The following is a 25289-nucleotide window of genomic DNA, read 5'->3' as shown; positions in this document are numbered from 1 at the left end:
ATTCTCAGTTTCTGCTCTCCACAGCCCAAGACAAATCAACACACACCCCCACGGGACACCCACTCGCTGTCCGCTGTACCAACCTCACAGTGCCGAACTGGCAGTGCCAACCTGTGCCCACCTGGTAGTCACAGGGCACTTCCTGTGCATGACCCTTTATCCTCACTCCCCTCCCCCCCCCCCTACCCAAGGGCTATACTTACGTCTGCGCCCCCACCCAGAGGGATCCCCTTGACTGCCTCACCCCTGGCCAAACCTGTTGTCAATCTTGCCGACGTGACATCACGTTTGGCGAGGTATGACTATTTGGTGAGGGGGCGATTATTTTGCAAGGGGGGGACGTTAATAATATTGAAACCCCGTTCAAATTTTTTGAAGCGCGATTGAAACCCTGTGGACCTGAATCTCGTGACGCCGCCATCGAGGGGCGGTGGACATTGGGGAACAGCAACCTCTCCGACGCCCGTGAGCAAATTTTTTTTTAAATTCCCCCTTTTTCACTGGGTCACCGAGGTCCACTGTATCCTCGCAACAACCTCTCTTCCTAAATGAACCAGCTTGGCAGAGGTGGAAATTGTCCCCGAGACCTTTCCAGCAGCCGATAGCACCAAGCGTTTACTCGCCAGGTGACTGGTTGAGCTCACAGTATCTCACACCTTGCTGAAGATTCACAACCAGAGCCAGAAACGCTGTGTGGTGATATGATTTGCATAGCTGCCTGCCATTGGGGCAGAACACCAGCTTACCATTGGCCCTGGTTGGTCATGTGCCTCTCGACCGATTGGTTGAGACCAGTCATGTGACAGCTCTCCGATTGGTCGAGAGGCTGAATTAACCACGCCTCCTTGCCGAGGTATAAATAGTCAAACGCCCGGCGGTCGTCCATTTTATTGTAGACAACCGCAGGGCTAGGTTCTAGCTTATTAAAGCCTAACTTTTGTAAAGCAACTCGTCTCTCGTGCAATTGATGGCCCATCACGCTGGTTGTGCAATTCCTCCATTTTGGAATGCTGTGGGAAGGATGCCCCGCGTGCCAGCCTGGATTTGAAAGCCGGAAAATAGGTCAGACAAATTGGGGGGGGGGGGGGGGGGGGGGGGGGGTCAGCGAAGGCATTCGAGCTCCATGTGGAAACATTCCATAGCTATCCGTTAGTTCCAATGATCCTTCTCCGTCTCCTCCTCCAGGATCCCTGGCATCTGTTCAACCTCAGCCTCATTTCGCACATTGGAATCATCATCTCACTCGTGTGCCTCTTCATTGCGTTCGTCACATTCCTGACGTGCGGGGGAATTCAGGGCACCCGGACCACCATCCATGCCCACCTGTGCCTGTGCCTGTTCCTAGCAGAGCTTCTGTTCCTCGTTGGCATCTCCCAAACCAGTAACAAGGTAAGCCGCCGTTCGGTATCACTGTCTTGCTTGAGTTGCAATGTCCGCGAACACCGGGTCATCAGCAGAGTAATCCAATACCATCACCGGCCGCTGTCCTCGTTGAAGAAGACATATTGTCATGGAAACTCTGATTTGGAGGCAGTCAGTGACGCATATTGCGTTCAAAATTGCTTTAGTTTTCTGAACTAAAGTTGTTTTGCTGAGACCCTGCTCAAAAGAGTGCTGTGCAACCTGAAATTTTATAACGGAGTAGAGACGGGGCAGTCGGCGGATGTGGCTTATCTGGACTTGCAGAAGGCATTTGATAAAGTTCCAGTCGAGACTATTAACAAAAATGAATGTGAATTGGATGGAGAATTGGTCCTGGTTGGAGACAAGTTGGGAGAATGGATTGGCAGAGTGTGACTATTGGGCACTGCTGCCTCACGGCGCCAAGGGCCCAGGTTCGAATCCCGGCCCTGGGTCACCGCCCGTGTGGGAGTTTGCACATTCTCCCCGTGTCTGCGTGGGTCTCGCCCCCACAACCCAAAAGATGTGCGGGGTAGGTGGACTGGCCACGCTAAATTACCCCTTAATTGGAAAAAATGGAATTGAGTACTCCAAATTTATATTTAAAAAAAGAGAGTGACTATTTGGGCAGAGTCTTCCTCGCCCACACCTGCCTGGAACCGAAATCCATTCCCGCCGACATCATCTTCCCCTTGGTGGGAAAAGCATTCGGCCATGGTCGCACGCTCTGTACTGTGATGTCAGGGGTCGCCGTTATAAAGGTCATGGGGTGATTTGAATCGAATGCCCTGTGATATTTTGTTTGTGGCGGGAGGGATTTGTAAGTCTGTGGGAACCACGCCAGGTAGGTCGGTTTGTGAACCTTACGGGAAGTCTGCTGGATAGCCGGGAACTTTCTGACAGGGGGCCTGACAACCAGGCAGAGGAATATTTCAAAAATCAATTTTCCACAGGATGTGGAAAATTAGCCCTTGAGAAGGTGATGGTGAGCCGCCTTCTTGAGCCGCTGCAGTCTATGTGGTGTAGGTACACCCACAGTGCTGTTAGGAAGGAAGTTCCTGGATTCTGAGCCAGCGGCGGTGAAGGAACGGCCGATATATTTCCAAGTCGGGGTGGAGAGCGGCTTAGAGGGGAACTTCCAGGTGGTGGTGTTCCCATGTGTCTGCTGCCCTCGTCCTTCTTGACGGTAGAGGTTGTGCATTTGGAAGGTGCTGCCGGAGGAGCCTTGGTGCGTTCCTGAGGTGCGCCTGGAGGGCTTTCCAGCTAGCCATCTCAGCATCGACCCACCTCTGTCGCCGCTTCGGGAGACGGCGAGCAAAATACTTGCCCGCCCACATCTCATGGAGACGGAAATTCTTGTGGGAGTGGGAGGAGGTGGCAGGCCCAGGATCGAGAAGCCGGGAAACTGCCTCACTCGCGTTTCCCTAAAGCAGAGGGGAGGGTTCAACCCTTGGTGGCTGTACCGAGGATCAGGTTTCTCCCTGTATTCAGAAAGAGCTCAGAGGAAGAAATAGAGAGACACATATCTATGATACGTGGCAGAGTGAGTAGTTCATATCAAAGCAGAAGGTTGCAAAGGGACATTGATAGATTAAGTGAATAGGCCAAACGGTGGCAGTTAGAGTTCGATGAGGCAATTGATAAAGATTGACACGAGTGTCTCCTGAAGGATGAGTCAGAAATCTCAGATGAGCAGAGAGACTTAGGGATCCACGATACAGATGAGCCATAATTTAATTGAATGGTGCATCAGCATTAAGGCGTAGAATGGCCTATTCCCCAGATGGCAATAATGCAGGAGGGGTAATGTAGCACTAGTGTTGTCGAATAATGTCTTCTGAGTTTGGGACTAAGTTACATCCTTAATATGAGCTCCATGTTGTAACCACCCTGACCCAAGCACACTGCTGACGGGCGAATGGTCGACTCCCTCAGCTCTCACAGGAAGGCCATTGGCAGGGCCCACCCGCGGGTCATTCACTCCCTGATGTTAGACGTATTCGATGCTGTGGTATGAAGAGGCAAAAGTTCTGCTCCTTTTTCATCAAACCACTTTTATTTGTTCCAACTGACTCTGCACAGAACTCTGCACAGAACTCTGCACAGAACTCTGCACAGAACTCTGCACAGAACTCTGCACAGAACTCTGCACAGAACTCTGCACAGAACTCTGCACAGAACTCTGCACAGAACTCTGCACAGAACTCTGCACAGAACTCTGCACAGAACTCTGCACATCACCTGATCCAGAGGCCACCTGAAGCCCCTTTACATATCAGTGTCAATCATTGAACACTTAACATAAATGAGACAACTAATTGCAATGTCTCTCAACCCATTACTTAACACCTGATGTCGCTGTTCTTTTCTCAGGTTGTCTGTGGAATCATTGCTGGGTTCCTGCATTACTTCTTCCTGACCGTGTTTGCCTGGATGTGTCTGGAGGGGATACAGCTGTACCTCATGGTGGTGAAAGTTTTCAACGCGGGGTGCCTCAGAAAGCGACACATGCTCCCGTTCGGCTATGGGCTTCCTCTCCTGATTGTGGGGATCTCGGCCTCCGTCAACAGCGAGGGCTATGGAACATCCAAACAGTACGTACCCACGGTCCAGAGTTTCAACTCTCCAGAATCAAGCGTGTTGTATCTATAAAATCTCAGCTACTTCGACCAGTGTATTAATCAAATATTTTACCCAGAAGCTATCGAAAACTTGGCTCCAATTAAGACCCAGGCAACAAAATACAGGTTAACATCATCACTTAGTTTATTTTACTTGCAGTATGGGGTGTTCTCCCAGCGCCATTTTAAGTGGCAGAAATCCAACAGTCGAAGTGGTCACCAACGGCAGGAAATTGGGAGTGTGGTGGTATGCATCACTGTAGATACACAAGGGGTTAATATAAGAACACGTAGACTAGCTAGACACTAGAGGGAGCACCAGAGACATGACACACAGATGCTCAACCAATAGGTCAGTAAGATAGGACACGACCAATGGGCATTCACGATACACACAAAGGTGACACTACCACAGGGGGGCATTATACCAACCCCTATATAAAGGACACAGCACACATGATCTTCCTCTTTCCAGTGGAGACACTCAGTGAGTACAGACACAGGGTTGATTCAACATCACACCCACCACGTGGATTGTAGCAGACTGGTCCATCAGTCTGCGTAACTATAGAAGGATTAACAGTAGTGGCGAATCCGAGGAGGAGAATATTGCCCCTCAGTTCTTACACCACTCCTGCCAGCTTTAAGCGGGGGGGGGGGGCAGTGGGGGGAAATGTAACTCAGGCCCAGGATTTAAAATGGACTGGGCCTCAGTCCCAGGAGTCCGAAAACGGAATGCTCTCAAACTAAAATATAAGGGAGGCTGCAGGTTTGATGTCCAATTAACACATTAGCTATGAGACGTTTCATTCGTATAGGTTATCGGAGGTGGGTTGGCACAGTGGTTAACGCCGCTGCCTCACAGCGCAAGGGACCCGGGTTCAATTCCGGCCTCGGGTGACTGTCTGTGTGGAGTTTGCACGTTCTCCCCGCGTCTGTGTGGGTTTCCTCCGGGTGCTCCGGTTTCCTCCCACAGTCCAAAGATGTGCAGGTTTTACGTGGATCGGCCATGCTAAATTGTCCCTTAGGTGTCCAAAGATGTGCAGATTAGGTGGGGTCATGTGGATAGGGTGGAGGTGTGGGCCTAGTTAGGGCGCTCTTTCAGAGGGTCGGTGCAGACTCGATGGGCCGAATGGCCTCCTTCTGCAGATGCAGATTGTAGGCTACCATCCAATCAGCCCGGGCCTTATTAAATTGAGAAGCGGGCTCGAGGGGCTGAATGGCCTCCTCCTGCCCCTTGTTCGTCTGTTCCTTTCGCTAATCCACTCTCTACTTTCAATGAGTGGATCGCGTCTTAATGTCTGTCTTAATTTGCCGACATAACAGCAACAGAGTCCGCTCTCGGTGACCTGCAAGTGACTTGATGGGCCGAATGGCTTCCTTCTGCACGGTAGGGATTCTGTGACCCGGTGTAGGTCCGGGGGGGAGGTGGGGGGGTGGGGGGGTGGGGTGGGGGGGGGTACCCTGATAACAAGATAAATCATGAATAAGAAAATGCAAGTCCTGTTTGTTCGGGTCGTTTCTTAGGCTCCCAAATTCCTTTCTGCGATCTTCAAACGCTTTAGGAAGCTCCGTGAGAGTAACAGACAGAGTAGGAAGGCCTGTTCTACTGAAGTATATTTATAGGTCTTGGCAGCCTCAAACTTCCTTGTCTCTGAGAAGAATCAGCGTCTGCCTCTCAGCCGCAATATGAATTACTTGAGCCCATGGTCCAACCCCCGCTTCCTGTGCCGACGTTCACATCATACCCCAGACAAACTGGATTTATTTTTAGTTTTTTCACAAAGAGCAAATGATTGCGTATCACTGACTTTTCCTATAAATCCAACAGTAGCAATAATAATTCTTATTGGAGTCACAAGTAGGCTTACATTAACGCTGCAATGAAGTTACTGTGAAAAGCCCCTAGTCGCCACATTCCGGCGCCTGTTCGGGTACACGGAGGGAGAATTCAGAATGTCCAATTCACCCAACAAGCACGTCTTTCTGGGAGGAAACCGGAGCACCCGGAGGAAACCCAGGTAGACACTGGGAGAACGTGCAGACTCCGCACAGTGACCCAGGCCGGGAATCGAACCCGGGACCCTGGCGTGGTGAAGCAACAGTGCTACCCACTGTGCGACCATTCCCAGGTATCTGCACTTCCTATTCTGCTAGGTAGTGGAGGTTGCGAGTGTGGCAGGTGCTTTCAAAGGATCCTTGGTGAGTTGCTGCAATGCATCTTGTGGATAGTATATACCATTGCCACTGTGCGTTGGTGGTGGAGGGAGTGACTGTTAAGGGGGTGGGTGGGGTGCCAATCACATGGAGCTGCTTTGGCCTGGATGGTGTTGAGCTTCTTGAGTGTAGTTGGAGCTGCACTCACCCAGGCAAGTGGAGAGTATTCCATCACACTCCTGACTTGTGCCTTGTAGATGGTGGACAGGCTTTGGGGAGTTAGGAGGTGAGTTACTCGCCACAGGATTCCCAGCCTCTGACCTGCCCTGGTAGCCACAGTATTAATATGGCTGGGTCCAGTTCAGTTTCTGATCAATGGTAACCCCCAGGATATTGATAATGGGGGATACAGCGATGATAATGCCATTGAATGTCAAGGGGCCATGGTTTGATTCTGTCATGTGGAAAATGGACAGCACGGTAGCACAGTGGTTAGAAAAGTTGATTCACAGCTCCAGGGTCCCAGGTTCGATTCCGGCTTGGGTCACTGTCTGTGCGGAGTCTGCACGTTCTACCTGTGCCTGCGTGGGTTTCCTCCGGCTGCTCCGGTTTCCTCCCACAGTCCAAAGACGTGCAGGTTAGGCGGACTGGCCATGATAAATTGCCCTTAGTGTCCAAAAAAGGTGAGGTGGGGTTACTGGTTCACAGGGATCGGGTGGAGGCATGGGCTTAAATCGGGTGCTCTTTCCAAGAGCCGGTGCAGACTCGATGGGCTGAATGGCCTCCTCCTGCACTGTAAATTCTATGATTCTGTGGACATTGCCTAGCACTCGTGTGGCATTGAAGTTCTGCGTCAACTCAGTGTGGCTGCCCTATCATATTCCTTAGCATTCAAAAATCTATTGCTTTCAGTCTGGTCCTCCTTCGTACAATATTGTTAATAGTCTATTTCCTTCCACTGTTGCAGTTGCTGGCTCTCGTTGGAAAATGGTTTCCTGTGGAGTTTCCTGGGGCCGGTGTGTGCGATTATAATGGTGAGGATCACTTTGAAATATCTGTGGAAAACGTACTTCTCAAGCGAGCTGGGCCTGGCTCAGCTGTGATGTGCGCAGTGGGGCTGAAGTATTGAAACACACACATTAAAACATGAGGGAAGCTGGGTGCACTCAGCTAGAATCCTTTCAGTTCAGAAGTAACGGGGCTGCGGAATACATGAGCAGAGATAGACCCTGGATGGGGAATCCTGCAGTGAAAAGAGATTATGCAATAAGTGGGATTCTATGATTCATGTCTGAAAAAATATATCAACCTGTCGGTATTATGACCCCTTTCTGTTCTGAACAATGTTCACAATGCTCGTATACTCACTGCAGATACGGCGCATAGAATCCCAACAGTGCAGAAGGAGGCCATTCAGCCCATTGAGTGTGCACCGACCCTCTGAAAGAGCTACCTCACCTAGGCCCACACCCTCCCCCTAGCCCTGTAACCCCTCGACGCAAAGAGATCATTTGTCATGGCCAAACCACTTAAAACTACACATCTTTGGACTGTGGGAGGAACCCGGAGGGCCCGGGGGGAACCCAAGAGGCAACGGGGAGAAGGTGCAAACTCCACACACATAGTCACCCAAGGCTGTAATCAGACGGCGTGAGGCAGCAGTGCTAACCAATGCACCATCCCTTGCAACCAGCGTGCCCTTCTGATTAACAATCTCAGTTGTCAAATTTGAGAAAATTGACGCTAGAATTGGAAATATTCCTTCATTTTGACCTCATCCCAGATTGTTCCAGATTGAATGAATAGAGAGGGCAACAAAGTGCTCCCTCGATGATGTCCCATCAGGTAAATGAAGGAAGCTTGCAGAAAAGACGCAGAGAAATTATTTTCATTGCCAGTAACTCCAAGACATGAAGCTCTGATCCCAAGATCATCTAGATCCAAGAAAGCGATGGAAGAAACGTTCCCTTGCAAGGAATTAAATGGCTTGAGATGATTTGCCTCAACTGATCCTTGGAATTAAACCCATTGGTAGTGGTTTGTACAGAGGAAATAGGAGCAAGAGTAGGCCATTCAGCCCCTTGGGCCTGCTTCACTATTCAACTAGATCACGGCTGCTCTTCTACCTCACCGCCATCTTCCCACACTATCCCCAGAACCCTTAATATCTTTATTATCTAGAAATCTATCCATCTCAGTCTTGAACATACTCAATGGCTTCCCCAACCCGATGGGATAGAAAATTCCAAAGATTCACCACCTCCTGAGGAGTGAGATTCATAGAACATAGAACATAGAACGATACAGCGCAGTACAGGCCCTTTGGCCCTTGATGTTGCACTGACATGGAAAAAACTAAAGGCCATCTAACCTACACTATGCCCTTATCATCCATATGCTTATCCAATAAATTTTTAAATGCCCTCAATGTTGGCGAGTTCACTACTGTTGCAGGTAGGGCATTCCACGGCCTCACCACTCTTTGCGTAAAAAACCCACCTCTGACCTCTGTCCTATATCTATTACCCCTCAATTTAAGGCTATGTCCCCTCGTGCTAGCCACCTCCATCCGCGGGAGAAGGCTCTCGCTGTCCACCCTATCTAACCCTCTGATCATTTTGTATGCCTCTATTAGGTCACCTCTTAACCTTCTTCTCTCTAACGAAAACAACCTCAAGTCCATCAGCCTTTCCTCATAAGATTTTCCCTCCATACCAGGCAACATCCTGGTAAATCTCCTCTGCACCCGTTCCAAAGCTTCCACGTCCTTCCTATAATGAGGCGACCAGAACTGTACGCAATACTCCAAATGCGGCCGTACTAGAGTTTTGTACAACTGCAACATGACCTCATGGCTCCGGAACTCAATCCCTCTACCAATAAAGGCCATCACATCATAGGCCTTCTTCACAACCCTATCAACCTGGGTGGCAACTTTCAGGGATCTATGTACATGGACACCGAGATCCCTCTGCTCATCCACACTACCAAGAATTTTACCATTAGCCAAATATTCCTCCTCATATCAGCCCTAAAAGGTCTACCCCCTATTCTGAAACTGTGGCCCTTGGTATTAGAGGCCCTCCTCTCCCACACCACCTCAAACCATGGGGAACATTCTTTCCACATCGACCCCGTCCGGTCCTGGAAGAATCTTATAACTGTTAATGAGATGACATCTTAATCTTTGAAACCCAAGACTACACAGGCCCGATCTCTCCTCATAAATCGATCCTGCCATCCCAGAAATATTTCTGTCACTCCCTCGAGGGCAAGCATCTCCTTCCTTAAGTAAGGAGATAAGCAGAGGGATATATAGTATTGAGGAAGCGGGTGGGGGGGGGGGGGGGGGGGGTCTGCAGAAGGATTTGGACAGGCTAGAAAAGTGGGCAAATGAGTTGCAGATGAAATACAATGTGGGAAAGTCTTTAAGAGATTATGCACTTATGAAGGAGGAATTTAGGCATAGACTATTTTCTAAATGGAAAAATGCTCAGGAAATAAGGAACACAAAGAACAAAGAACAAAGAAAAGTACAGCACAGGAACAGGCCCTTCGGCCCTCCAAGCCTGCGCCGACCTTGCTGCCCGTCTAAACTAAAATCTTCTATACTTCCTGGGTCCGTATCCCTCTATTCCCATCTTATTCATGCATTTGACAAGATGCCCCTTAAACGTCACCATCGTCCCTGCTTCCACCACCTCCTCCGGCAGCGAGTTCCAGGCACCCACTACCCTCTGTGTAAAAAACTTGCCTCATACATCTCCTCTAAACCTTGCCCCTCGCACCTTAAACCTATGCCCCCTAGTAATTGACCCCTCTACCCTGGAAAACAGTCTCTGACTATCCACTCTATCTCTGCCCCTCATAATTTTGTAGACCTCTCTCAGGTCGCCCCTCAACCTCCTTCGTTCCAGTGAGAACAGACCAAGTTTATTCAACCTCTCCTCATAGCTTTATACTCAATGCCCCGGCCAATGAAGGCAAGCATGCTGTATGCCTTCTTGACTACCTTCTCCACCTGTGTTGCCCCTTTCAGTGACCTGTGGATCTGTACACCAAGATCTCTCTGACTGTCAATACTCTTAAGGGTTCTACCATTCACTGTATATTCCCGACTTGTATTAGACCTTCCAAAATGCATTACCTCATGCACAAAGGAACTTAGGAGTCCCAATTCAAGATTCTCTTCAGGTTAACGTGCAGGTTCATCAGTGGTTGGGAAGGCAAATGAAATGTTAACATTCATGTGGAGAAGGCTAGAATACAAGAGAAGGGATGTTCTTCTGAGGCTGTATGAGGCTCTGGTTAGACCCTATTTGGAGTATTGAGAGCAGTTTTGGGCTCACAAGGAAGGATGTGCCGGCCTTGGATACGATCCAGAGGAGGTTCACAAGAATGATCCCTGGAATGAAGAGCTTGTTGTATGAGGAATGGTTGAGGGCTCTGGGTCTGTACTCGATGGAGCTTTGAAGGATGAGGAGGGATCTTATTGAAACGTACAGGATACTGCGAGGCCTGGATAGAGTGGACGTGGAGAGGATGTTTCCACTCGTAGGGAAAACTATAACCTGAGGGCTCAGCCTCAGACTAAAGGGACGATCCTTTAAAACAGAGATGAGGAGGGATTTCTTCAGTCAGAGGTTGGTGAATCGGTGAGGCTTGAGGCCAAATCAGTGAGTGTCTTTAAGACAGAGTTAGATAGGTTCTTGATTAATAAGGGGATCAGGGATTATGGGGAGAAGGCAGGAGAATGGGAATGAGAAAAATATCAGCCGAGATTGAATGCGGAGCAGATTCAATGGGCCGAATGGCCCGATTCTGCTCTTATGTCTTATGGTCTTGTGAGATCAGAACTGCACACAATGCTCATTGGTCTCACTCACTCGGGGAGTCCACGTTGCAACCTGCACTTTTACATACGTGTTGTCATCTGGAGCAATGGATAGTGATGGCAAAGACTCCAACATGCTTTCCATCAGACCATAAGAAATAGGGGCAGAAGGAGGCCATTCAGCCCCTCGAGCCCGCTCCGCTATTTAATAAGATCATGACCGATCGAACACTCGCGAAGGTCACTTTGCTGCCGTCTCTCTGTAACCCTTAATTCCCCCACTGATTAAAAACCTATCGATTTTGGCCTTGAAAATATTCAAGGCTTCGTCCTCCACGCAGCTTCCTGGGATCAAGAATTCCAAAGATTTGACGCCCTTTGGGTGAAGAACGTCTTCCTCAAAATCGGAGTAAATGCGCACCCTCTTATTCTGCGACTGTGCCCTCTGGTCCTACAATCCCCCCCCCCCCCCCCCCCCCCCGGAGTGGAAACATCCATCACACGGCTGACCGGGAATCGCTTCGTTCGGTCTGCGTGCCGATTGGCCAAGGATTTGCAGGTTGACACTTAACCAATGACATCGCCCAAAATGGTACAGAATAATCACTTAAAGCAAAATGTTGCCCAGGGATTTGGGGAGGGGGGTGAGGAACTGGGATAATGCAAGACGAGAGACAAAATTCCACGTGAGAAAGGAGGGCTAGAATATCCTTGTTCATCGATCGAACCCGCTCAATGCCCATACCCAATCCAGGAACAAAGTAATGTCGAGTTTAGGAGCAGGAGTGGACCGTTCAGCCCCTCCTGCCTGCTTTACCATTCAATTAGATGATCTGCTTGTGGTCTCAATTACATTTCCCCGTCTGCCTCCCCCGCTATTACCCTCGATTCCCTTGTCGATGGGAACTCTGGCTCACTCAGCTTTGAATGACCCAGCCCCCTATTTCTCTCTGGGGAGAGAATTGAACAGACCAATGGCCCTCTGAGCAAAAATATTCCTCCTCATTTCAGTCTTTGAAGGGGAGGTCTCTTATTCTGAATCTGTGTCCCCTGATTCTAACTCCTTATCTGCCCAGCCGCAGGCTCTAATTCTTCAATCTAATGTCCAGCAAAGATGATCTCCGGAAGATGAGCAGAGGCAATGGTATGAAGACCACCAGGGCGGCATCGCGGCACAGTGTTTAGCACTGCTGCCTGCCTCACAGTGCCTAGGACCGGGGTTCAGTTCCGGCCTTGGGTTACTATTTGGCTGCGTGAGTTTGCGTGTTCTTCCCGCATCCGTATCTGCTCCGGTTTCCTCCCACAGTCCACAGATATGCAGGTTAGGTGGGGTTACGGGGATAGGGCAGGGGGGGGTGGGCCTATGCAGGGGGTCTAAGCAGGTTCGATTGGTCGAAATGCCTCCTTCTGCACTGTGGCGTGCCACGACATCTTACTGCCCTTATATCTCCCCTTCACCCCTGACCTATGACCTGTCCGCAAGAACCAGCAGTTTTGCCCCTTTGTTCTGACCACCCCACCTCACGAGCGAAGTTAGAAAGTATTTCGACACGTGGAAATTTAGAGCTCTCTTTCACAAACGGCAGTCAATTTTAAATCTGAGGTCAATAGCTTTTTGTGAACCAGTGGTGTCAGGGGTTAAGGGGCAAAGGCAGCTGGGTGGGGCAAAGTTTAATTCCCTTCTCCGTGGTGAGTTTGACAGTGGGGAGGGAGCTGCAGGGGGAGTTCCCTCGTTTCAAAGGCACTCAGTGACTGATGGAGGGACCCGGCATTGGGAAATGGGGGGTGCAATGGGAGCCATCCCCCCTTCCTCGTGCAGCTGACCCCGATCAACCGGCCCCCGCCACGGCCCCGACTCCACAAAACCCCTCCTGTCACCACTCACCTCCGTGCCAAATCAGTCCTCGGCCTCCGGTGGGTGTCATACCGGCAGTGGCCACTGCCTTCCTGCTGGCGCTGCCGTTCGGTGCTGGTGGCTGTGTTCAGTTCTGGTCACCCTATTATAGGAGGGACATTGTTGAACTAGAAAGAGGGCAGAAGAGATTTACGAGGATGCTACCAGGACTTGATGGTCTGAGTTATTAGGAGAGGCTGGATAGGCAGGGGCTTATTTCCCTGGAGCGTAGGATGCTTAGGGGTGATCTTATAGAGGTCTATAAAATAATGAGGAGCATAGATAAGGTAGATAGTCAACATCTTTTCCCAAAGGTCGAGGAGTCTAGAACTGGAGGGAATAGGTTTAAGGTGAGAGAAGAGAGAGACAAAAGAGACCAGAGGGGAAATTTCTTCACACAGAGGGTGGTGAGCATTTGGAGCGGGCTGTCAGAAGCAGAGGTAGAGTCAGGTATGCTTTTGTCTTTTACAAAGCAGCAGTTAGAAAGTTACATGGGCAGGGTGGGTATAGAGGGATATGGGCCAAATGCCGACAGGTGGGACTAGCTTGGTGATAGAAACTGGGCAGCATGGACAAGCTGGGCCGAAGGGCCTGTTTCCATGCTGTAAACACCTATGACTCTGTGGCTCAGGGGGAGTGGGACTGCCTGTCCTGGGTTCCCTTGATCCCAGAGAAGGCCTTTCAAGCACCCCCCCCTCCGTCACCTCCATTAAGTGCCGGCCATGGAGTTAGTTCACAGATCAGCCAGGATCACGTTGATGACTGAACCGGTTCACGGGGCGACATGACCTCCTCCTGTTCGATCCCACGGCTCAACTCCCACCCACAAACTGCGGGATGGAACTGTGTCGAAAGCCTGATTAGACCTCTCTTCGAGACCTTCGTACATCGTTTTTGGATCGACATGTTCATGTATTTGCTTTGTTTGGCTCCTTGTTCCACACTGTAACCAATCACTGTTTGTCGATGTACCATTTGTCAATGTTCTCTGTTGATTATTCTTTTTGTCTACTATGTACGTACTGTGTACGTTCCCTCGGCCGCAGAAAACTACTTCTCACTGTACTTCGGTACATGTGACAATAAATCAAATCAAATCAAATACAGAATGCTTGAGATAGAACCCCCGATCCGGACATTACATAAGAGCACGCAAAATAGAGACCCAAGTGTAAAGATATCTTAACTGAGGTAATGGATTGTGCTCTCAATCTGAGTTGGGCAAAGTGGAGGGATAACATAACACGAGCCTGGCTAACTCACTGAGATAGGACAGAGGTGATGAGCCATCAATTGCACGAGAGACGAGTTGCTGTACAAAAGTTAGGCTTTAATAAGCTAGAACTTAGCCCTGCGGTCGACTACAATAAATGGACGACCGCCGGGCGTTCTGACTATTTATACCTCGGTATGGAGGCGTGGTTAACTCAGCCTCTCGACCAATCGGAGAGCTGTCACATGACTGGTCTCAACCACTCGGTCGAGAGGCACATGACCGACCAGGGCCAATGGTAAGCCGGTGTTCTGCCCCAATGGCAGGCAGCTATGCAAATCATACCACCACAAGAGGGAACTTTGCTATGACGTCTACTGTATCTGGCCTGTGAGCACCCAGGTCAAAATTCGCCAGAGACCATGGTCTCGTGATGTACGGCAAACTCTATCAATTCTGAGACATCCCTACGCAACACCGTAACTGAATCTTACCATTGTTTTCAGATCAATGTGGTTGTTTACGGCATAACTCTGGTCAAGTTGGCGAAGAAGTTGTCCTCAATTAAGAAGGATGAACCCAAACTGAAGATGATCAGGTATGAGTGGCACCAATGGATCTGAATGCAGGAAGAGCGTTGTCTTCTTCAAACGCTTTTGCCCCTGAAGAATTTGATTCTGATTTCCCTTTCTCCCGCCGACCAGGTCCTTCACAATCACGGCGATCGCACAGCTTTTCCTCCTGGGCTGTACATGGGTGTTTGGAATTTTTCATTTTAGAGAGGAAACCATCGCTATGGCTTATATATTCATCATCATTAACAGCCTACAAGGGGCAGTCATCTTTATTCTCCACTGCCTCTTAAATAAACAGGTAGGAGTCGGTCCTGTTCAGAATGTTCAACACAGTCAGTCAATGTAAGGTCTGGTGTGATACCTCCCCCTTATACTGACCCGTCACAGTGACTCAATCATAGTTAAGACAAACCATTTTAATTGTGTTTGCCGAATTTCCTCTAAATGTTATTTATGTAAATAGTGTTCTCTGATATACCCCTCACTGTAACACACTCTGATATACCCCACACCCCTCACTGTAACACTCTCTGATATACCCCACACCCCTCACTGTAACACTGATATACCCCACACCCCTCACTGTAACACTGATATACCCCACACCCCTCACTGTAACACTGATATACCCCACACCCCTCACTGTAACACACTCTGATATACCCCACATACCTCACTGTAACACTGATATATCCCACACCCCTCACTGTAACACTCTCTGATATACCCCACACCCCTCACTGTAACACTGATATACCCCACACCCCTCACTGTAACATACTCTGATATACCCCACACCCCTCACTGTAACACTGATATACCCCACACCCCTCACTGTAACACACTCTGATATACCCCACACCCCTCACTGTAACACACTCTGATATACCCCACACCCCTCACTGTAACACACTCTGATATACCCCACACCCCTCACTGTAACACACTCTGATATACCCCACACCCCTCACTGTAACACACTCTGATATACCCCACACCCCTCACTGTAACACTGATATACCCCACACCTCTCACTGTAACACTGATATACCCCACATCCCTCACTGTAACACTGATATACCCCACACCCCTCACTGTAACACTCTCTGATATACCACACACCCCTCACTGTAACACTGATATACCCCATACCCCTCACTGTAACACTGATATACCCCACGCCCCTCACTGTAACACTCTCTGATATACCCCACACCCCTCACTGTAACACTCTCTGATATACCACACACCCCTCACTGTAACACTGATATACCCCACACCCCTCACTGTAACACTGATATACCCCACGCCCCTCACTGTAACACTGATATACCCCATACCCCTCACTGTAACACTGATATACCCCATACCCCTCACTGTAACACTGATATACCCCACACCCCTCACTGTAACACTCTCTGATATACCCCACACCCCTCACTGTGTGGGGTATATCTGATAACACAGGGGCTGTTTAGCTCACAGGGCTAAATCGCTGGCTTTGAAAGCAGACCAAGGCAAGCCAGCAGCACGGTTCGATTCCCGTAACAGCCTCCCCGAACAGGCGCCGGAATGTGGCGACAAGGGGCTTTTGACAGTAACTTCATTGAAGCCTACTCGTGACAATAAGCGATTTTCATTTCATTTCATATACCCCACACCCCTCACTGTAGCACTGATATACCCCACACCCCTCACTGTAACACTGATATACCCCACACCCCTCACTGTAACACTGATATACCCCACACCCCTCACTGTAACACTGATATACCCCACACTCCTTACTGTAACACTTTCTGATATACCCCACACGCCTCACTGTAATACTCTCTGATATACCCACACCCCTCACTGTAACACTCTCTGATATACCCCACAACCCTCACTGTAACACTCTCTGATATACCCCACACCCCTCACTGTAACACTGATATACCCCACACCCCTCACTGTAACACTGATATACCCCACACCCCTCACTGTAACACTGATATACCCCGCACCCCTCACTGTAACACTCTGATATACCCCACACCCCTCACTGTAACACTGATATACCCTACGCCCCTTACTGTAACACTGATATACCCCACACCCCTCACTGTAACACTTTCCGATATACCCCACACCCCTCACTGCAACACTCTCTGATATACCCCACACCCCTCACTGTAACACTGATATACCCCACACCCCTCACTGTAACACTGATATACCCCACACCCCTCACTGTAACACTGATATACCCCACACCCCTCACTGTAACACTGATATACCCCACACCTCTCACTGTAACACTGATATACCCCACACCCCTCACTGTAACACGGATATACCCCACACCCCTCACTGTAACACTCTCTGATATACCCCACACCCCTCACTGTAACACTCTCTGATATACTCCACACCCCTCACTGTAACACTGATATACCCCACACCCCTCACTGTAACACTGATATACCCCACACCCCTCACTGTAACACTGATATACCCCACACCCCTCACTGTAACACTGATATACCCCACACCTCTCACTGTAACACTGATATACCCCACACCCCTCACTGTAACACTCTCTGATATACTCCACACCCCTCACTGTAACACTGATATACCCCACACCCCTCACTGTAACAGTGATATACCCCACACCCCTCACTGTAACACTCTCTGATATACCCCACACTGTAACACTCTGATATACCGCATACCCATCACAGTAATACTCTCTGATATACCCCACACCCCTCACTGTAACACTCTCTGATATACCCCACACCCCTCACTATAACACTGATATACCCCATGTGGGGCAGCAGGGTAGCATGGTGGTTAGCATAAATGCTTCACAGCTCCAGGGTCCCAGGTTTGATTCCCGGCTGGGTCACTGTCTGTGTGGAGTCTGCACGTCCTCCCCCTGTGTGCGTGGGTTTCCTCCGGGTGCTCCGGTTTCCTCCCACAGTCCAAAGATGTGCGGGTTAGGTGGATTGGCCGTGCTAAATTGCCCGTAGTGTCCTAATAAAAGTAAGGTTAAGGGGGGGAGTTGTTGGGTTACGGGTATAGGGTGGATACGTGGGTTTGAGTAGGGTGATCATGGCTCGGCACAACATTGAGGGCCGAAGGACCTGTTCTGTGCTGTACTGTTCTATGTTCTATGTTCTATAACACTGATATACCCCACACCCCTCACTGTAACACTGATATACCCCACACCTCTCACTGTAACGCTGATATAGCACACACCCCTCACTGTAACACTGATATACCCCACACCCCTCACTGTAACACTGATATACCCCACACCCCTCACTGTAACACTGATATACCCCACACCCCTCACTCTAACACTGATTGATATACCCCACACCCCTCACTGTAACACTGATATACCCCACACCCCTCACTCTAACACTGATTGATATATCCCACACCCCTCTTAATCTGACATTTTGGTCCAGGTTTTCATCCATGGGGTGTGACTCATGTGTTGGGATATTTCCCGACATGGCGACTCTACCTCCTGCATGACAATGCTTACCGAAGCCATGAAATGTTGGCAAGAGGCTGGAGTCAGGTCCGAGGTGGAACCTGAGTCAGGCAGATGAGGAGACTGCCCTCAGCTCCTTGGGACAAATCAGATCGAATCCGGCCTTGGGTGACTGTCTGTGTGGAATTTTCATATTCTCCCCGTGTCCGCATGTGTTTCCTCCGGACGCTCCGGTTTCCACCCACAGTCCAGGAATGTGCAGGTTAGGTGGGGTTACAGGGATAGGGCGGGGGAGGGGGCCTAGGTGAGGGTACTCTTGCAGACGGTCGGTGCAGACTCGATGGGCCAAGTGGCCTCTTTCTGCACCGTAGGAATTCGAAGGATTCGATGTGCGTTTCTTCGTTCAGAGCCTGCCAGCACTGATCCTCTGGAACTTTGTGTACGTGTGTGATCGGTCTGATAATCAATTTGACCATTTTCTTTTCGAAAGGTGAGGGACGAGTATCGGAAACGGTTCCCCTGCATCTTCTGCTTCAAGCCCATTCTCTACACCGAGTTTGTTCAGTCTTCCACCATGCCAATGAACAGTTTGCGATCGAACTATCAGGTATGTTTTTCCACTTTAATCATTCTACACAACACTCCCTCATCTGAATGGCGGAGTAGCCAAGTCCATAGGCCTTCTGGAGGTGTTCGGGAGCATTCTGCTTCCCAGAATCCTCTCCTGTCTCTTATCGTTCAATGGTGTTAGCCTTGGCTCAGTTGGAAGGCCTCTGGTCTCGCAGGCAGAAGGTTGAGGGTTCGAGTTTCCCTCCAGAGACCTGAGCATGGGATCGAGGCTGACACTCACGAGCTGCACTAAAATTCTCTCAACCAGACGTTACCTCACGGTCACGCCTTGCCTCACTCGTGGCTGGGAACGATTTCGAAGGAGAGAGAGTCCTCCTTCTCCTCCTGTTCGCTCTTTGTCCTTCAACACGTATCGCGAAAAAAATATGATGTTTATGGGAGCTTACTCTGTACAGATTGGCTGGCGCATTTCTTATATGGCGGTGGCACAGTGGTTAGCACCGCTGCCTCACACCGCCAGGGACCCGGGTTCAATTCCGGCCTCGGGTGACTGTCTGTGTGGAGTTTGCATTTTCTCCCCGTGTGTGCGTGGGTTTCCTCCGGGTGCTCCGGTTTCCTCCCACAGTCCAGAGATGCGCAGGTTAGGTGGATTGGCCGTGCTAAATTGTCCATTAGCGTCCAAAGGGTTAGGTGGGGTTACGGGGATACGGGGGTGCGGGGTGGGGTGGTGCCTAGGTAGGGTGCTCTTTCAGAGGATCGGTGCAGACTCAATGGGCCGAATGGTCTCCTTCTGCACTGTAAGAATTCTACAGTTCTACATTTCCATTACACCAATGGGCAGACTAAAAGTATGTCATTGGCTGCACAACATTATGGGATGTCCTGTGCTGACGAAAGGCTCTATGTGAATGTATTTTCCTCAAATAAGGGAACATTTAATTTGGGGACATTGTAAACAGACAAATATGGCTGCCTGTTGGCCAACGTGGATCATTGCCTGAAGATTCTTAACGTAGGGCAGCAGGGTAGCATGGTGGTTAGCATAAATGCTTCACAGCTCCAGGGTCCCAGGTTCGATTCCCGGCTGGGTCACTGTCTGTGTGGAGTCTGCACGTCCTCCCCCTGTGTGCGTGGGTTTCCTCCGGGTGCTCCGGTTTCCTCCCACAGTCCAAAGATGTGCGGGTTAGGTGGATTGGCCATGCTAAATTGCCCGTAGTGTCCTAATAAAAAAAGTAAGGTTAAGGTTGTTGGGTTACGGGTATAGGGTGGATATGTGGGTTTGAGTAGGGTGATCATGGCTCGGCACAACATTGAGGGCCGAAGGGCCTGTTCTGTGCTGTACTGTTCTATGTTAAATCATACATCTACAAGAGTAGGCCACTCGGCCCCTCGAGCCTGCTCCACCATTCACTAAGATCATGACTAATCTGATTGTAACCTCGACCCCACATTCCTGCTCGACCCCCCCCCCCACCCCGATAACCTTTTACCCCTTTGTTCATCATGAATCAATCCGGCTCAGCCTTAAAAATATTCCGTCGCCTTTTGAGGAAGAGAGTTCCAGAGTCTCACGGCCCACTGAGAGAAACCAATTCTCCTCATCTCCGATCTAAATGGACGACCCCTTATTTATTTTTAAACAGTGACCCCCGAGTTCTGGATTCTCTCACAAGAGGAAACATCCTCTCCACATCCACCCTGTCAATACCCCCTCAGGATCTTAATGGTTTCGATCAAGTCATGTGGTAATAGACATGGAATCACAGAACAATAGAATTTACGGTGCAGAAGGAGGCCATTCGGCCCATCAAGTCTGCACCGGCCCTTGGAAAGAGCACCCTACCCAAGCCCACCCCTCCACCCTATCCTCGTAACCCAGTAACTCCACCTTTTTTTTGGACACTAGGGGGCAATTTAGCACGGCCAATCCACCTAACCTGCACGTCTTTGGACTGTGGGAGGAAACCGGAGCACCCGGAGGAAACCCACACACACACGGGGAGGGCGTGCAGACTCCGCACAGACAGTGACCCAAGCCGGGAATCAAACCTGGGACCCTGGCGCTGCGAAGCAATTGTGCTACCCACTGTGCTACCGTGCTGCCCCAATGCCCACATTGGGCCTGTCACGTTTGTGCCGGCCATCCACAAGAGAAACTCCCACTCCCTTCGCCCTTTCCCAATAACCCCGCAAATTCTTTCTCCTCAAAACAAAAATCATCCTTCTGAAAGGCTGCAATCAAACCTGCCTCCACCACACATTCTAGATCTTAGTCACTCGCTGCACACAAAGTCTTTCCTCATATCTCCCATGTTTCTTTTGCCAATCGCCTTGAATTGATGCCCACTTGACTCTCGAGATCTCCATCGCCTCCAGGCTCCTAATGATTTCGTCCACCAAACAATGCTCCTCCCAGCAATCTCTTCTGTGAGCTGAACAACTGTGCTCATACTACTGCCAACTCTCGGCTGGGGGAGGGGGGAGGGCAATTTAACACAGCAGAGGGAGACCCACAAGGAGCCCGTCTGGGACTCAGGGCTGGTTTAGCTCAGTGGGCTAGACAGCTGGTTTGTGTTGCAGAACGCAGCCAGCAGCGCGGGTTCAATTCCCGTAACAGCTTACCCGCACAGGCGCCGGAATGTGGCGACTAGGGGCTTTCCACAGTAACTTCATATTCATTATTATTCAGTCATCCCACATTGAATGTAAAGGGTTAAAATGAGGAGTAATCCACAGCAACCAATAGGATAATACGGAATTTTTCAGTGTGTTAGTGACATCTACTGGCTGAACAGCGGTATTGTTTGGTGTTCATTTGGACTGTGCTCCCTCTGGTGACCAAACACAGGATCATCATCAACTAGCAATGGGGTGGGACAATATTAGTTCAGCAGTGAGGCTGAAACACCCGCACCTGGCTGCCCTCGGAGGGGCCGTGCACGGTGTCCTCTGGCACTATCAAGGCTGTCCATGCCCGGTGGGCACTGCAGCGGCTGGGGGTACCTCACCGACCGCCACGACCGCATTTTAATTTGGCGTTTTTAAAGTTTCCCTTCTGATTCTGCCTTCTGTTTGCAGTTTCCCTCCAAGGGGCAGCCCCTTTCATTTGTCAAACCGATCTCTTGGTTATTTGGTCCCTTTTTGGTTTTGGTCACTGATTTTCAAAAGTGTAACGGAGTGTAGGGGTTCGGGGTTACTTTGCGGACGTGGTTCCTGGCTGGGGAGGCGCAATTGGGACTCATGGGGTGGGATTCTCCAATAACGGGGCCATGTCGCCACGCCCGCGGAAAAACACGCGCAAATCACTCTGGGCTTACCTGGAGTAAATCCAGGGTGATTCTCCGATTTGCAGGGGGCTAGCAGGGTCCCGGAGTGGCTCCTCGCAGCTCCGGCTGGCGATACGGGGGCCCTGCACGTCCGGTTGGGGGTCCGCGCATGCCCACGGCAGCGGCTCTGTCGGCCACCCCGCGTGACATGGCCGACCCACACCGCAGACCGGTACCAAGAAGATAGCCCCCCCCCCCCAGATTGTGCGCCCATGGATCGGTGGCCCCCGATCGATAGCTTGGCCGCCGTGGAGGCCCCCGCCCCCCTCCCACCAGGGCGGCCACGGACTGAGTCCGCAGCCGCCACGTCGAGTTCCCGCTGAGTGGAACCATGAGAGGACCACGTCGGCGGGAACTCGGCCAGCTGCACTCGGTGAATCGCCGCGGGGGGGGGCCTCTTTCAATGGCCCCCGACCGGCGCCGTGCCCGATTAGCGGCGACTCTCCGATCGCGATTTCGCCGTGGCGGCTCGGAGAATCCCGCCCCTGGTATTCCAGCGCCGTTTCCGACCTGTGTGGTGCTGATTGGATTCGAGCCGGGATCTGTGACGTAACCGTGTAACGCATTTATCAAATCGGGAAGCTCCCGTCCGGGTGAGTGAAACCATTCCTGCTACTAAAACGGAACCCGCAGCAAGTCTTCCGCAGTATTCCATTGGGGTAGGCTCGAAGGGGCCGAGTGGCCCAACTCCTGCCCCTAATTCATATGCACGTCTGGGCATAGACCGGTGCTTGTTTTTTTTTCCCCATGGGGCGAGACTTGAACGCGCAACCCGTTGAGTGGCGGCCTGACGGGCCGCAGCCCAGCTCCTGTGAGCAATGGGCGGGACATTCGGAAAAAACAACGGACCCTGTTCTTAGTGACAGGACCTAACCCACCCCGATCTTTCTCGATTGTTTCAGGGCAGGGGCAGCAGCCTCCACACCGCGTCGTGATCGGCCTCCGACAGAGCTTCCAGGATTGGACCGGCGCGCACGTTATCGCGAGGACTGTGCTGGGAGGACGTTCCCTGTGAATCTCGCATGGTGAAAATGGTGACCATCGATAAGCTGAGAATGTTGTTTTGGATGCTTCTCAATGGTCACGTTGGCGCCCGGACAACGGGTCAACCACTCTCTGAACTGGCACGAAGAAGATGCACAAATGGACTCGGGATAGGCTTGGAAGAAGGATCAGAACACGCATGTTTGGCATGTATGATCAGCGCCACTCACGGTCCATTTGGTGTAAGGGGTAATCCTGACGAAGCCATTTTCAGGGTCTTCTCTTTCCGTTGCTCCATGTGCCTGAAGTATTTAATATCGTTGGGTAAATAGTCACCATGAGAGAGTGCAGCATCATGTTTGTCAGCATGCTTTCCAGGGTATGATTCTGGAGGAATGCTCAATGGTTGCTCCAATCCATTGAGTTCAATGCTTTGTTTTTGACATTCTTCGGCGATTTGGCATTTTATTTCCTGCAATTTTATTTTCTCTCAACTCTGCGTCTTATGTGTGGAGCAACACAAAGAGGTCAAGATCTGGCGTCACCATGGTGATTAACCAACTATCTGGCAGGGAGGGGGAGATGGTGTTGCAGTGGTAACGTCCCCTGAACTTGTAACCCAAAGGCTCTCTGGGAAAACTCCACCCTTAGTTGACCAATCCGGAATATAAAGCGGATCTCGTCTTTCTTTGTTTAAAAAAAACATCTGGTTCACTAATTCCTTTTACGGGAGCAAACCTGCCATCCTGACCTGGTAAGGCCTAGTTGAGCCTCCAGATCTACAGCAATACGGCTGCCATCTTGAATGGTGGCCATCTTAAGTGGCTCAGCAACCCGCTCAGCCCCAGGGCATTAAGGGATGGGCAACAGACGCCGGCTTTGCCAGCAACGCCTACAACCCGTGAAGACTTTTTAAGAAAAGGCGGGCTGGGGGAACTGCCGGCCTGCTGGAGAAGGTCGATGGTTAGTTCAGTTGAATCCAGGGACGATCAAAGTCAGGAGCAATTGAATTTAATAGTGAAACACCCCACATCCGAAGCTGTTCCCTGTAAATCCTGTGTGACGAAGAGAAGTGGAAGAGGGATCTAAGCCGTTCTAAAAATAGCATCAGTCGAACCACTTATAGGTCATGAAGTGTGGCAAAAGGTGTTCGAAGAACTGTTCAGAACTTACAGAGTTAATATAAATAAAATGAATTGTTATGTCTTGTAAATTATTGGGTGTTTTTAAAAAATCCTTCCATGGGATCTGAGATTTGCTCATGTAGTAAACAGATTTATGGGCAGCACAGTAGCATAAGTGGATAGCATTGTGGCTTCACAGCACCAGGGTCCCAGGATCGATTCCCCGCTGGGTCACTGTCTGTGCGGAGTCTGCACGTTCTCCCCGTGTCTACGTGGGTTTCCTTCGGGTGCTCCGGTTTCCTCCCGCAGGTTAGGTGGATTGGGCCGTGATAAATTGCCCTCAGTGACCAAAAAGGTTAGGAGGGGTTATTGGGTTAGGGTGAAAGTGAGGGTTTAAGTGGGTCGGTGCAGATTCAATGGGCCGAATGGCCTCCTTCTGCGTTGTATGTTCCATGTTCCAGCCAGAACTTGTGGCTCATCCCTAATTTTCCTCAAGGAGGTGGAGGTGAAGGTACACCACAGTGCTGTTAGGGAGGGAGCTCCAAGATTTGGAGTCAGCAGCAATGAAGGAATGTGCATCAGTAACGTGGCTGACTATTATAATTTGATGAATCTGGGGTACGTGTACCATGCGGTTGACTAATGAGCCATTCACGTCAAAAGGTCCTCGATCCCAATGCCAGCCTGCTAGCTTATCATCGTCAGGATTGCAATGCAGCACTGCGATTGACTTGGTGTGGAAAGCACCCTCCCCCTCCGTCCAGATTGCATCCGAGTGGGGCAGCACGGTGGGGCAGTGGGTTAGCCCTGCTGCCTCACGGCGCCGAGGTCCCAGGTTCGAATCCCGGCTCTGGGTCACTGTCCGTGTGGAGTTTGCACATTCTCCCCGTGTCTGCGTGGGTTTCGCCCCCACCACCCAAAAGATGTGTAGAATAGGTGGATTGGCCACGCTAAATTGCCCCTTAATTGAATAAAATGAATTGGGTGCACTAAATTTATGTTAAAAAAAATATTTCATCCGCCTGCAGGTTCAGGCTGGTTTGTGAGGCGTGCCGTGGTTGAATGACCCAGATCGCTCGTCGCCCTGGTTTCCCGGT

At 50.4% G+C, this 25289-nt stretch overlaps 1 protein-coding gene across 2 annotated transcripts in view; it reads left to right on the top strand.

Moving 5' to 3' along the window:
* Window positions 1–25289, top strand: part of LOC119957241 (adhesion G protein-coupled receptor E1-like) — a 110447-nt gene that overhangs the window by 84414 nt on the left and 744 nt on the right. The window contains exons 12-18 of one of the 2 annotated variants that reach the window (XM_038785085.1): window positions 1186–1389; window positions 3775–3995; window positions 7147–7213; window positions 14627–14718; window positions 14825–14993; window positions 18679–18795; window positions 22987–24460. In XM_038785085.1, coding sequence (XP_038641013.1) covers window positions 1186–1389; window positions 3775–3995; window positions 7147–7213; window positions 14627–14718; window positions 14825–14993; window positions 18679–18795; window positions 22987–23019 — 903 coding nt within the window. In that variant the 3' untranslated portion in view covers window positions 23020–24460. Of the gene's footprint in view, window positions 1–1185; window positions 1390–3774; window positions 3996–7146; window positions 7214–14626; window positions 14719–14824; window positions 14994–18678; window positions 18796–22986; window positions 24461–25289 lie in introns of those variants that run through there. The other variant, XM_038785084.1, reaches the window with a different exon arrangement.

This window comes from Scyliorhinus canicula, chromosome 25 (assembly GCF_902713615.1).
Source record: "Scyliorhinus canicula chromosome 25, sScyCan1.1, whole genome shotgun sequence".
Taxonomy (NCBI): Eukaryota; Metazoa; Chordata; class Chondrichthyes; order Carcharhiniformes; family Scyliorhinidae; genus Scyliorhinus; species Scyliorhinus canicula.
This window is presented reverse-complemented; position numbering and strand designations above follow the sequence as displayed.